The sequence below is a fragment of the Papio anubis genome, chromosome 2, assembly GCF_008728515.1.
Source record: "Papio anubis isolate 15944 chromosome 2, Panubis1.0, whole genome shotgun sequence".
NCBI classification, from domain to species: Eukaryota; Metazoa; Chordata; class Mammalia; order Primates; family Cercopithecidae; genus Papio; species Papio anubis.
The window spans coordinates 130,836,034-130,848,999 of record NC_044977.1 but is presented as its reverse complement, the minus strand read 5'-3'; the positions used below and the strand labels follow the sequence as shown (position 1 = coordinate 130,848,999).

General features: G+C 37.6%; 1 protein-coding gene across 7 annotated transcripts in view; it reads left to right on the top strand.

Annotated features, from left to right (window-relative positions):
- Positions 1-12,966, top strand: part of PPM1L (protein phosphatase, Mg2+/Mn2+ dependent 1L) — a 301,919-nt gene that overhangs the window by 165,319 nt on the left and 123,634 nt on the right. For 3 of the 7 annotated variants that reach the window (XM_017955743.3, XM_021934707.2, XM_021934706.2), the window contains exons 2-3: positions 11,835-12,050; positions 12,760-12,951. The exons of 2 other annotated variants lie outside the window; for them this stretch is intronic. In XM_017955743.3, coding sequence (XP_017811232.1) covers positions 12,883-12,951 — 69 coding nt within the window. In that variant the 5' untranslated portion in view covers positions 11,835-12,050; positions 12,760-12,882. Of the gene's footprint in view, positions 1-11,834; positions 12,051-12,099; positions 12,952-12,966 lie in introns of those variants that run through there. 2 more of the 7 variants (XM_021934710.2, XM_009201425.4) reach the window with 2 other exon arrangements.

Below are 12,966 nucleotides of genomic sequence, written 5' to 3'. Positions count from 1 at the left end.
GAGTGCAGTGGTGCAATCTTGGCTCACTGCAAACTTCGCCTCCTAGATGCAGGTGATTGTCATGCTCAACTTCCCCAGTAGCTGGGAATAAGGCATGCGCCACCACACCTGGCTAATTTTTGTATTTTTAGTGGAGATGGGGTTTTGCCATGTTGGCCAGCCTCAAATGAACTTCTGGCCTCAAGTGATCAGCCCACCTTGGCCTCCCAAAGTGTTGGGATTACAGGCGTGAGCTACCGCGCCTGGCCAGAGCCTGAAACTTTCAAGCTTTCAGTTTAATTCCATGGCTTTTATTTTCTTTTCCATTTTAAACCCAGTTATTTCCTAAATCTTATTTATTTATTTTTGTGTACATGTCTTTAAAAGGTTTCCTAACAATTATATTTGGTAAATAAGTTCTTATTGTTTCTTTTAGTTGTGCTTTTGTTTATTGAGAGAAATTGAAATAACTATTTTTAAATGTTGTACCTTGGTTGCAGGCTGCCACAGGTAATCAAGATGGTATGCACCATAGTAAGCAATTTCTTTTGGAAATTCAAGCTATTTCTTGAACTTGGGGATTCCGGAACTGAAGTTTGAACTTCTCTTACTGTATAAATTACTTTAACATTATGGTACTTTTATACCTCATTTGGAGATTAAAGAGCTTGACCAAACAAGATAGGTTAGCATCCAGTCACCTGTAATGAGGAAAGAGTTAGTTTTCATGTGTGGTGCTTTAGGTATCAGAGATATGCATAGCTTCATAAATAACTGGGATTTTCATTGGTATTTTCCTACCACAAGTATACTATTTTGATATTAACAGTCTTATCCTTTGGATCTCTTATGTTTGGCCAAATAGAAGTAAGAAATCTGAATAAAGGTTAATGTTAAGTGTGTTCTTGGAGAAGTGTATGTCACTGTCAGAGTAATGAGATTTAGGGTGAGGTTGTATGTTATGTATCTCTGATGGAGATTTTGAGGGGTAGCCAGACAGGTCACCAAACCTCAACCATAGCTATCTAGCACTGCCATAGGTTCTGCAGAGAGTTCTGCAGAGCAGACCTTCTTAGCAAATGCACCTTCCTCCTTGTGCTGGGCTTTGACCCCAGAGCCTTCCATGGAAGCTAGAGGTCTGGTGGGTTGGCCTCAACCACTTGTGAGTGGGTATTCGCTTTATCCTTCTGGTCTATGACTTAGACTAAAAGAAGTCTGCCTGGGCTCCTTTTACTAAGGGCTAATTTTTTTTCTTGGATTCTTGCCATTCCTATGCAATGAGAAAAATAAACCCTAGGGGGAGAAAAAGAGAGTATACTAGCATTGCCTTCTAGCCTAGGCCCTCACAAGACAGGAGTCCTGCCAAGCAAGACACAGCCTTTTCACATATGGGAAGAGGCAATTCAAAGGAGGACCAGTAACTTCTAGTGATTCAAATAGAGGAATCCAAAAGGAGCACACAGAGTGGACCCAACAACTTTAACTGTCCCACGTCCTAACACGTGGACAATTTGGCATTGATTCCATACTAATGCTAATTCTTCTGCTGCTCGGAGTGATAGAGGAGGAGTGTTGAACCCTGAGATTAGTTTGTATCTCTGCATTCAAGAGGGAAAACAGAGAAGCTGGTAGAAAAGGCTTCTCAATTTGTGAGATTAATCTGTGTTACATTAGAAGTAGTGAGAAAGGAGAGTTAGGATTTGAAAGGCTTGGGAAGACCTGAATAATGTGGATAATGGTGTGTGCAAAGCCATAAAATGTGTGGTTTTGATGAGGTTAGAATCGTACCTGAAAGCTGAATGGTAATTTAGAGATCATCTAGGGTATGTAATCTGCAAGCTCCATCGTGGGCCCAGGGAAAACCTTTCTGTGAGCTTTTCCTGAAGCTGTACTTGAGGCAAATACAAACAGGGATCTCTTTGCCATCTCTGAGCAAATTCATGCCTCCCACCTGCTATAGGTTAGGAAATAATCTTTTATATCTGTTGGTGTTGCATTTCAAAGGGCTTCCCTGTATATTATCACATCTAACTGCCTGTTAATCACAGAGGAATAAATCGTGGCATCCACAGAGTAAAGCCTCTGCCAGGGTATGTACTCTCCATACAACCATGGACCTGCCTTCTGTTAATAGGATTCTGTATTGGGAGAGCAAACCCTTAAAAGCAGGGATAAAGATACTAAGAGGTCTTCCTGTCTTTTACTAAGGTCTGAAATGCTACCAATTCTAGCAATTGACTTATCTGGGTCCCCCAGGACCTTCTATTAGAGTGTGAATATCCATGCAAAAGAGTTATGAGCTCAGATTGAAGTGTGTCATGTAGAAATGATGAAGAAGCGGTAATTATAGCAGATTCATTGGTAGTTTTAGGTATGTACTAATTTACTTGATGTTATTAAGAAATTGTGAAGTTTAGAGCATTGCTATAGTTACTGTGAGGATTAAAATGCTGAAAAATAAATGCTCCTTCCGCAAAGATTTTACAGTGTAATGGGAGGTCCTCCAGTGAAGAAAGGGGGAGACTTTGGAAACAGAATGTCTGTAGGAAGTGATGAAGAGTGGTGTAGATAACCCTAAGCTTTCTTTTGTAAAAGTTGCATTTGATAACCACTTTGAGATGTTTACTTGGTGGCATTGCATACTGTGATGGGGTAAGTTGAATATGAAACAGGTTTTCATGGGATAGATGAGATGCTTAATGGGATACCCTGTGGACAAAAACCATGAAGATGGTATATTAATTTTTGGAAATAGATGAGGTGTTCCAGGGGCCATGATTAAAAGGAAGAAGAACAGAGGCTCAAGTAATAGCTCAGAGAGTTTTAGGCCTTCCAACAGCTAGAAGAATTGGATTAATGGGTTTTGAAGGAGATAATGAACAAAAAGTTAGATTATGAAGTCACAAAATAGGTAAATTCTTTTTCTGGGCAACGAGCAGGAAATCTAGCCCACCTTGGAGTAGACAGTGAACCCTGATGTCAGAGGTCGAAGAAAATCTGATTTCACTATTTTTTAGTTTTGTTAGCATGAAACTACTTTTTAAAATCAACTTTATCGAGGTATAATATATCTGCAGTAAAACAAACCCATTTTAAGTACATTTCAGTGAGTTTTGATAAATGTATATAGCTGTATAAATACCGCCACAATCGAGATCTAGACTTCATTACTCCAGAATGTTCCTTGTGCCCCTTCCCAGTCATTCTCTACCCTGATCCTTGGCCCCAGGCAATCACTGCCCTCTGTCATTATAGATATAAATTTGTCTTCTCTAGGATTTCATATTAATGAAATTGTATAATATGTACTCATATCTGGTGTTTTGGGGATTCAGCATAATGTTTTTGAGATTCATCCATGTCATTTTTTATGTCAGTAATTCATTCCTTTTCATTTCTGACTAGTATTCCATTGAATATACTACAATTTGTGTATTCATTCAGCTATTGATGGACATTTGGGTTGTTTCCAGTTTTTTGACTCCCATTAATTTCCAGTTTTTGACTACTGTTAATTAAAGATACACATATTTTGAGTACTCAAATATGTACATCTTTCATTTTTTCATTTTTCTCCGGCGAATAGGAGTGGGATTGCTAAGTTGTATGTTAAGTATATTTTTACCTTTATAACAAACTGACAAACTGTTTTCCAAAATGGTTGTATCATTTTTTTTTTATTCTTACCAGTAGTGTATGAAAGTTCAAGTTCTTCCACATCTTTGCCAACACTTGGCCTAGACATTCTTTTTAATTTTAGTCATTCTAATAGGTGCATAGTGGTATATCATTGTGTTTTATTTTTCATTTCCCTGATGACTACTAATGTGCTTGGTGGCCATTCATACATGCATTTTTTTGAAGTATCTGTTCAAATCTTTGATTTTTTTTTTTTTTTTTTTTTACTGCGTTGTTTGACTTCTTAGTATTGAGTTGAAGGAGCTCTTATATATCCTAGATATAATTTTTGACCACTAGAAATTATTAAAAATTTTGCCATGATAGTGCTTTCAATGCATTACTGAAATAAAAATAATGGTCCAGATGCTAAAATGTAACACATCTGCTATGATATAGCTCATTTGAGGATAATAGAAAAATATAGATAAAAATATTCTTTTTGTTATCTTCAACTTGCATGATCTCAGATTTCAAAAAAGATGCCTGCCTACATATTTCTTCTTCCAGTACACTCTGCAATCTACTTAAAAAAATTTTTTTTTAAGATAGCTGCTAGATGAGTGCCAGTTTTATATTCTGGTTTTTTTTTTTTCTGGCAACCCCTTTGAGAAACATATGTTTCTAAGTTAAGTTACTGCTTTTTCCTCCATATGCTTCTTATTCCATTTCTAGGTATCAGAAAGGCATTTGGGTTGAATACGTGCATGATTAAGATCATGGAGCTTATTGGTGGAGTCAGGCCCTCCAAATAGGAAAGAAAATGAATCTGATCACCACCAATTTAAAAGTAACTTAGAAACAAAACATCAAACTCTTTTTCTGCCAGTGACTTTAATTTTTAAACTATATAAACACTTGCTCATCAGCTATTTTTTGTGCTATTTTGTACATTGTTCCAAGCTAAACTTCCTGGGGAAGAACACAGGCACTACTCTCAAGAGCTCAGAGAACAAGTGCTGGAGGACAAGAGAGGGAATTAGGATTCTTGAATACTTCTTATGCTATTTGCTTCTGGTCTTTCACAACTTCATGTAATTTATCTTCTGCCCTTATTGACCTAGAAGCTTACATGATAGTATTTGGTTCAGTGACATTGAGTAAGCATTCTGCACATGAATTAGTGGGACAAATTTGGTCTCAGAATTCCACTACTGCTTAAAGTTATTAAAGAAATCTCTCAATCTACTAGCATTATAAGTATCCTATTCTAGCTAGTTATATAGATTCAAAACTTACTTTATTATGTAAACTATAGAGGGAAAGGTCAGTGAAAGTGTTTCAACTTTTAGAAATTGTTGACTTTCCAGGACTTGCATTTCTGGCGTTAATTATCTTGAATATAACAGATCAGTGTACAGTAAGCAAAGTGATCTCTGGAGGACTAAAATAGATATTGTATCTCATATCTCACATGGTTCAGGCACAGCAGAATTCCTCCAATATCACTCGGAGCTTATGTATTCTTATATTAGGCATGGTTTTCATAAGCCTGGTTATTTATTTCCCAAGTCCACAGCTATTAAAAGCAAAAAAGGTGGGAGTTGGGGGGAGGTGGTGGTAAAAAGGGACTCCTATATGCATAAACACTGATAGCAGATTAGAGAAGGAGAGAATCATATTAAAAAAAAAAAACATGATTTCAAAGGAAGGCCAATTTAGGACAGTTTAGGACACATATGGCAAAGTCCAGTGGACCTTAATGGCATCCCTGTGTCATAGGGTACGCCAACAATATGATGGCCCATGAGTTATAAAGTCTTTACATTGTGATTAATATTCCTTTTGTTCTTTGTTTGTAATAAAATTCTAGATAGATTTCAAACCAAAATGATAAACAAAACAATTATGGGTCAAGATTAAGCGCCTTGACCATCTGGAAAACTTTCTCCTGTTCCTTGCCCTAATGCCTTTGTGCCTTCCCTCTCCCCAGCTGCACATGCACACTTGCACGCGAATCCTCACTTGCAGGACTCACCCACTGATGGAATTTTCTCTGGGAAAAACTGGTTGAGCTGCCCTTCCTTTGAACTCCCTTTGCTTATACTATCATGGCACTAACAACCCCGTATGGTGATTACCTGTTTATTTGCTCATCTTTCCTATGAGACAGAAAGCTATTTGAGGGCAAGAACCTTGTCTTATCCATGGTTATATAAGCCTAGCACTTAGGACAGTCGTACCTGGCACATGGTAGAGAGGTGATACATAATTCTTAAATAAAGGAATGGTTGAATGAATGTTGAATAAATCCAGAATAACTTCTGAGAAACCAAGATTTTTCTGCATAGTACTTTGGAAAAGCAGCATGGTAAAACCTTTGGAAAATTTACACTCTAATCTGTTTGGAAATTTCTATTAGAAACCATCATGTAAGTTAGAGTCTTTAAGCTGTGAAAAATAAAACTGAGTCTGACAAATTAAACTATGCATAGGTATTCTAACATAATAAAGAAATTATGGATTGTGTTTTTCCTTAAGAGTTCTTATTTGGTATAAAAATATCCATAGTAAAAAATTGAGTATGCTATATTTCTATAATAAAAAAATACTTTTGAAAATGATACTTTAAGAACCATTAATAGTTCACCATTGATTTGGCTGAAGGAGAACAATCAGAAGCATGTTGTTTCATGGATCTAGTAACTAATAAAATACTCTTGCCTGGAATAATTTAAATCCAGAAAAGAGAAAAAGCTCATTACTGACAACTTTGCTAATGATAAAAAATTAGATGGCAGTAAATAACACTGAGCAATAACATTAAAGTTAAAAATGCCGTGTTCAAGTTATTAGACTTGGAAGTACAATGATACATACAAATGAATAGAAGACCAGATTTAAAGTACAGTACCAGGAATAAAACAGATTAAAGAGAAGGGTTATTTAACACTGGAATGGTTAATGAAAAAGCTCATGAAATCTCCTCAGACTGGGATAATGGCTTTGAAATCCTTTTTATGTGAATGAGTAAAAATCATTGTCATTAATATTATTTAGTTTTAGAATAAAATTTGTGAAGCCCGCTAAATACATGAAGAGTTGGATTAGACAGATATTTTAAGGGTCTTCAATTCAGGAGACTGACTACTCTACAAGCCTTTTCTGAGAGATTCTTTTTCCTTCTGCTTTTTTCTCTCCTCTGGCCTCTGTGACAACTATGTTCTTCTGCTTTTTCATTTATCTGAGATCATCATTTGGCCACTTAAGAACTGGGCTTTCTTCCAAAATAGGATATTTGACTGTGGCCATTTTGACAGTGTTGTCTTAAATATAAAAGGCACACAAAAATTTTTCTTAATAGCCAGCAGGCATCATCAGCAGGCGCGGGGGTCGCCCTCGTGCTGCCTTACAGTGCCTGGCAGGCTCACGGATGGAGGAAGGCTCTCGGAGTGAGAGAGGATATCTGTTGCAAATATTGTGTTACTTGTCATGTGTACAAAAGCTAAGAAAGCTTAATAGTTTGTTTTAGACTGTAGAAAAATATCCCCCTTTCAGAAAAAAAGCTACATCAAAATGTCATATACCTGCTTATTTCTGTTTTGCATTAGGAAGTTAATAAGCAAGTAGGTATGTGAATTGCTCTATGAAACCTGGGCTCAATAAAACATTTTGTTTTCTTTTTATTACTTAAATCAGTTTTTGAGCCCTGCTTGCTGGTGAGGTATTTGATGTCACCCATTGTTGGGGTTCCTTCCCCAATTTTCTCCCCCCGGTGCCCTCTCCCCTGCAACACTATATTGCCTTGGACTCCCAGGGCTTAAATGGGTCCTCGGAACATGGGCAGACGTCTGGTCCTGAGTCATCACTATGGTCACCATGACCCCTTCTGTCCACTTTACCAAGTCTGAAATGGCACTTCACTCCTTGGGGGGTGGGGAGCTCTCAAAAGTGCCTCTCCACAGCTCTTGTCTCTGCAGGCAGGCTCCATAGTGTCAGCCAAGGGCAGGATGCTCTGAAGCCAGCCAGTGCCCACAGCCATTGTGGGTAGCCTGCTCAGAAGTCTGCCACCTCAGGGAGCTCTATGGCAATAAGGGCCAGGCCTCTAAGACTCTAGAGACCAACTGCACTCCCAGCCTACCCCTTCTCCTCCCCAGGCTTCCAGTACCTCAACCCTGGAAGGAACCACCTGGAATTTCTAAATGGATAAAACCTGAAGACCACCAAAGCCTGTTTACTTTTCCTGCACATAAGAAGGACTTGATTTTTAGGAGTGCAGTATATGGTCTCCCATCTCCCAAGGATAGACGGTGTATTTCTTTGAGGCAGCTGAAACCCAGCAACTGCATTTATGCATTTAGTTTCTGTCTCTCTCTCTCTCTCTTTCTCTCTCTTTTTCTCTCTCTCTCTCACACACACAAACAAACACACACAAACACACACACACACACATTAAAGATCTGAGAATATTTGTTTTGGACAATCTCATTTAGCAGTAGAAGGGTGGTGATGAGGGAGCTTTATCTCAAAATGCTAATGATATAAAGTTATTTTACTCATCTCCTTGACTGTCTTCATGACTATAACATGATCCAATTGCGGTGTGAAATTTAGCATAACCAGGTTCCCTTGGCAGCTAAGAAGGTGTAGTTACTAGAAGGCCTGCATTATAAGATAGCCACACTGTGAGACAGCAGCACAGTAGTGACTATCTCACCATTTTCTTACATTTTTATTCAGTTTTCCAGGTATCAGAAATTTACAAAACCCTTTTCTCTTACTTTCCATCTTTTCCAAGGACATAGAAATCTGATGAGATTTCACCAGTCGAAACTCACTGAAACTCCTGAAATTTAAGTTAGGCAATTTCTGCTTTTCACTATGGTGTGTTCCTGTAAAGAGTAACAGAAAACAAAGACAGCAAAAAATTAGTAATCTTCCCTCCTGCATAACTGTAGAGCCTGCAGTTACCCTTTTATTTTATTTTATTTTTATTTTTATTTATTTATTTATTTTTTTTGAGACGGAGTCTCGCTCTGTCGCCCAGGGTGGAGTGCAATGGCGCGATCTCTGCTCACTGCAAGCTCCGCCTCCCGGGTTTACGCCATTCTCCTGCCTCAGCCTCCCGAGTAGCTGGGACTACAGGTGCCCGCCACCTCGCCCGGCTAATTTTTTGTATTTTTAGTAGAGATGGAGTTTCACCGTGTTAGCCAGGATGGTCTGGATCTCCTGATCTCATGATCCGCCCGCCTCGACCTCCCAAAGTGCTGGGATTACAGGCGTGAGCCACCGCACCTGGCTGCAGTTACCCTTTTAAATCACTAGATGACCTTCGGCATTAAGGCTAGCTGCGGGGACGGGGACGGCCAATCAGCAGGCTGAATATTAGGATGGTAAAGACACAGGCAGTGAGTGATATGCGACTTTTTATGTTATCCAGGGTGATTTTTGTATGTGACAAAAAGACTTTTAATAATGTTTAATTTTGATTTTAAAAACTGGCTTTTACTTTTTTAAAACTACTTTAGGCTTTTCAGTACAGCTTCCAACTCTAGTTTCTTCTTTTTTATGTATAAGTCAGACAGAAGTTAGTAATAATTTCAAAGGGCCTTTGAATAACGTTTAGTCTCATTTACAAAATTAATTAAACATTTAAACTGTCCTTATAAATTTAATATATGTATTTATTTTTAAGAACTTAAATTGTCTTATTTAAAATGTCACTGGATAGTAAATAACTTCACATTTAATAAATCACATTTATAAATACAGTGATCCTCAAATTTTCCCAAATGTTCCAAATATATAAAATGTCAAAAATTAATAGATTCCTGAAAACTAATTATTTTATTCCTAAAAATCTTTATATACTTATACTTAACTTTCTAAACTTCTGCGGCATAAAAGATACAACCCCATTTGAGGAAGGCAGTTAAAAATTCAGTTAACTAAGGTTACTTATGACCAGGGATTTCAGTTAGTATTAAGACCTAGAGTTGCAGAGACCCAGAGCACTTCGTCTCATCACCAACTAAGGAAACTACCAAGTATCGAGTAATTTAGGGCATTTCTCAGTATACAAAGGTTACTAATGACCAGAAATTCCCATCTGGATGCTGATTAGATTCCTGCTGACGGCCGGGCGCGGTGGCTCACGCCTGTAATTCCAGCACTTTGGGAGGCCAAGGCGGGCAGATCACAAGGTCAGGAGATCAAGACCATCCTGGCTAACACAGTGAAACCCCATCTCTACTAAAAATACAAAAAATTAGCCAGGTGTGGTGGTGGGCACCTGTAGTCCCAGCTACTTGGGAGGCTGAGGCAGGAGAAGGGCTTGAACCTGGGAGGCGGAGCTTGCAGTGAGCCAAGATCGCACCACTGCACTCCAGCCTGGGTGACAGAGCGAGACTCCAGCTCAAAAAAAAAAAAAAAAAAAAAAAATATATATATATATATATATATATCCTGCTGACTAGATTGCAGGAGATCTGGATGATGCTAGTAGAACCCATTTTATAGTTACTTTCTCAGGGATTTCAAAACAGGCCCTGAGTCTTATATGTCCCTGGGTTTAGATTATTTATACATTACTAAGTCCCCCCAAGTACTCATATAATTCTCCATCACCCACCAGGTTCATCACTTATATCTTTTTGGTTCCCAAGTTGTACAAATGACTTATCTAAGTCTAAGGGCTTTTGAACTAGATGGCATCTTATATTCTTTCATATTCTCAGGACCATACAACTCTAACAGGTACTTACAATGAGATGGATTGAATTTGGATATCTCAGTATCTACTTTGAAGTCACCTGTCATGAAGTAATGGTTCCCAGAGCAGTGAAAAGTAAAAGCATTTATACACTTTTGATATTTGCAGATAAGCAAAATTATGTAATAAAACTTTTGTCTTTTTAAGGAACCATCTATATGTCAGGTAATGTGCTAGGCAGAAGAATACAATCATAATTAACACAGACATGGATTCTCTTCTCATAAAGGGTATGATAAAGTGAAGCTGACCATATCCTAGTATTGAAATTTGGATAATAAAAGGGTAGGTACCTAAATATTGGACCTGATTTCTGCCAGCGAATAAACTACTAAAGGTACTAAATTCCCTCTTTTCTGGAGTGAAACTAATGCCTGTTCAGCTGGAGTTGCTATAGAATTAACATGGAGATTATTACTAGCGATGTAGCTAGAACTTGTGGCAATTTACATTAAGAATGACCTCATGGAACAAAGAGAAAAAGTTCCATTTTAAGAGTAATTTATTTATTCCCTATTCACTGATGAAGTTTAGTTTTAAATGAAACTACTCTACCTTTTAGGATCTCACTATAGATATAGTAAAGCTTGATCACCAGACTTTGGGCAGCTCCTGCTGAAGCCTGTAAGGAAATTGGAATGAGTCATATGTTATAGAAACCAGTTCATCTGATTCTTGCCTTATTTCTATTTGAAGGTACTTTCTGAATTAATATTTTATCATTCTGAAGAGCTTCATAAAAACCATATGTGTTATTTCCTGATTCTTAAGAAAGGGCTTTAGAAGTTGTTCTAGTCACTCAAGATAACTTAGAAAATATGGCCTTATTTTAACAAGTTTTAGGCCATTGAATGGCATATGCAACTGGTTTCTTAAATGGACTCAACCCATGGCAACACTTGGGAAATAGCTGTATTCTTCTCTCACTACTGCTCTCAAATCACATCACATCAAAGAATATTGAAATGGTGTCCAGAATATTAAATAGAAAAGTAGTTAACCATAAGAAAATACCAGTTTCCTCTTCAGTCATCCCTTGCTTTTAAATGAGTTGGGAGGCTGAGTTGGAAATTCAGACATTGTAGGATGCTACTGCATTTGATATGCCCCAAGAACGATTCTCTGATGGGCAAAATAGTATTTTCAGTAGAGCATGTGGCGGTGCATTTGAAGCCTCAAAAGTAATAAAGTCTCAGGACAGTCCTCTCCTTGGGCTCTGGGACTCCTGATACCTTCACAAGATGCTTTTTATTTTTATTCTCCAGGGAAGCAGATGGAATGAACAACTTCTGTCTATTATCTGCTCTTTTTAGGCAAGTTAAACCATCATCTGTGTGCCCCCTTTTGAGAAGATGAGCTAATTTAGCAAAAACAAACAACAAACAAACAAAAACAGTGTAACAAATGTCCTGTTAAACGTCTGTTTTCATTAGAAATTATATTCACTTGTTTCTGTTTGTTTTAGAACGGAAGTAAATGATGAAAGTGGATGTGATTGGATGTTGCCATTGAGCCACAATTTCTGCCCTGGGGAAACAATTATCCTCTTTGGAACTGTCAATCAGTTGCTCCCACAGAGCTTGGTTATGGGCTATGAGCAAAACCCAGCTATACCAGCTTGAAGCCTAGAAATTTTGGATACATTGAAGAATCCAATCTTCTGCAAAGGGTCGGAAGCAGTGTGAGTAATAGTTAAATATTGTATTGGACAGGGACATTAAAAACTTTTGGCTGTTCTCTCTCTCTTTATCTGAAACTTCCAAAATCAAAAGATCTAGCCAAGAAAGGAAATTGTTCCTAATTTTGATATGTTCTGTAAGAAGAAGAAATAATCAAGTCTAGCTAGCCAAATCTAGCCTAATAATCAATGGGGCAACTTCTAAATGTGGAAGTCAGTGCCTACCTACCATTGTTCTCTAGTACAAAACAAAATAGTTTAGTAAGTCATTTAGCTTAGGTGTTAGAAAAATGCAGCATCTTTAGTATAGTTGGTGCCTGAAAAACATTTGCTATTCCAAGGCTTGATAGAGATACCGGCATATGCCTTCCTCAATCTCAATGTAGTATATAGTACCTCATGGCCTATCAAAGAGAAAAATCTCCAGAGTAAAGGGAACACTTGTAAAATAGGGTATTTTTCTCCATATAGGACACAGATAGGTCAGTTATGGTGCTTTTGCAAAGTGAACCTGAAATTACAAGCTAAATTCTGACGTTAATAATAGGAAACAATTCACATTTAGATTTTCTTTCTGGTATGTTGTCCTTTTGTCAGCTCTTTACTGAAATAAAACCTCATTGTAGACATGCTAGAAGTTCATTTTTTGCCTAGCTTAGCAAAAGTATGTAAAACGACTATTCTCTCCTATTTGTTTTATATTCCCTTTCAGAATAAACTGCATCTGCCCAAATTCAAGTTGTAAAAAGCAGAAAATCAAGAAGCTATTCCTAATCATTGAAATCAGCTTCTAGAATTATAAATATGGAAACTGCTTGTTATTATCAAACAAGAAATGGTCATGACCATTTACAACAGCCGCTGCTCTACAACTCTGATTTACCAGTCACTAAAACCCCTATTTGTAAGTGTCACATTT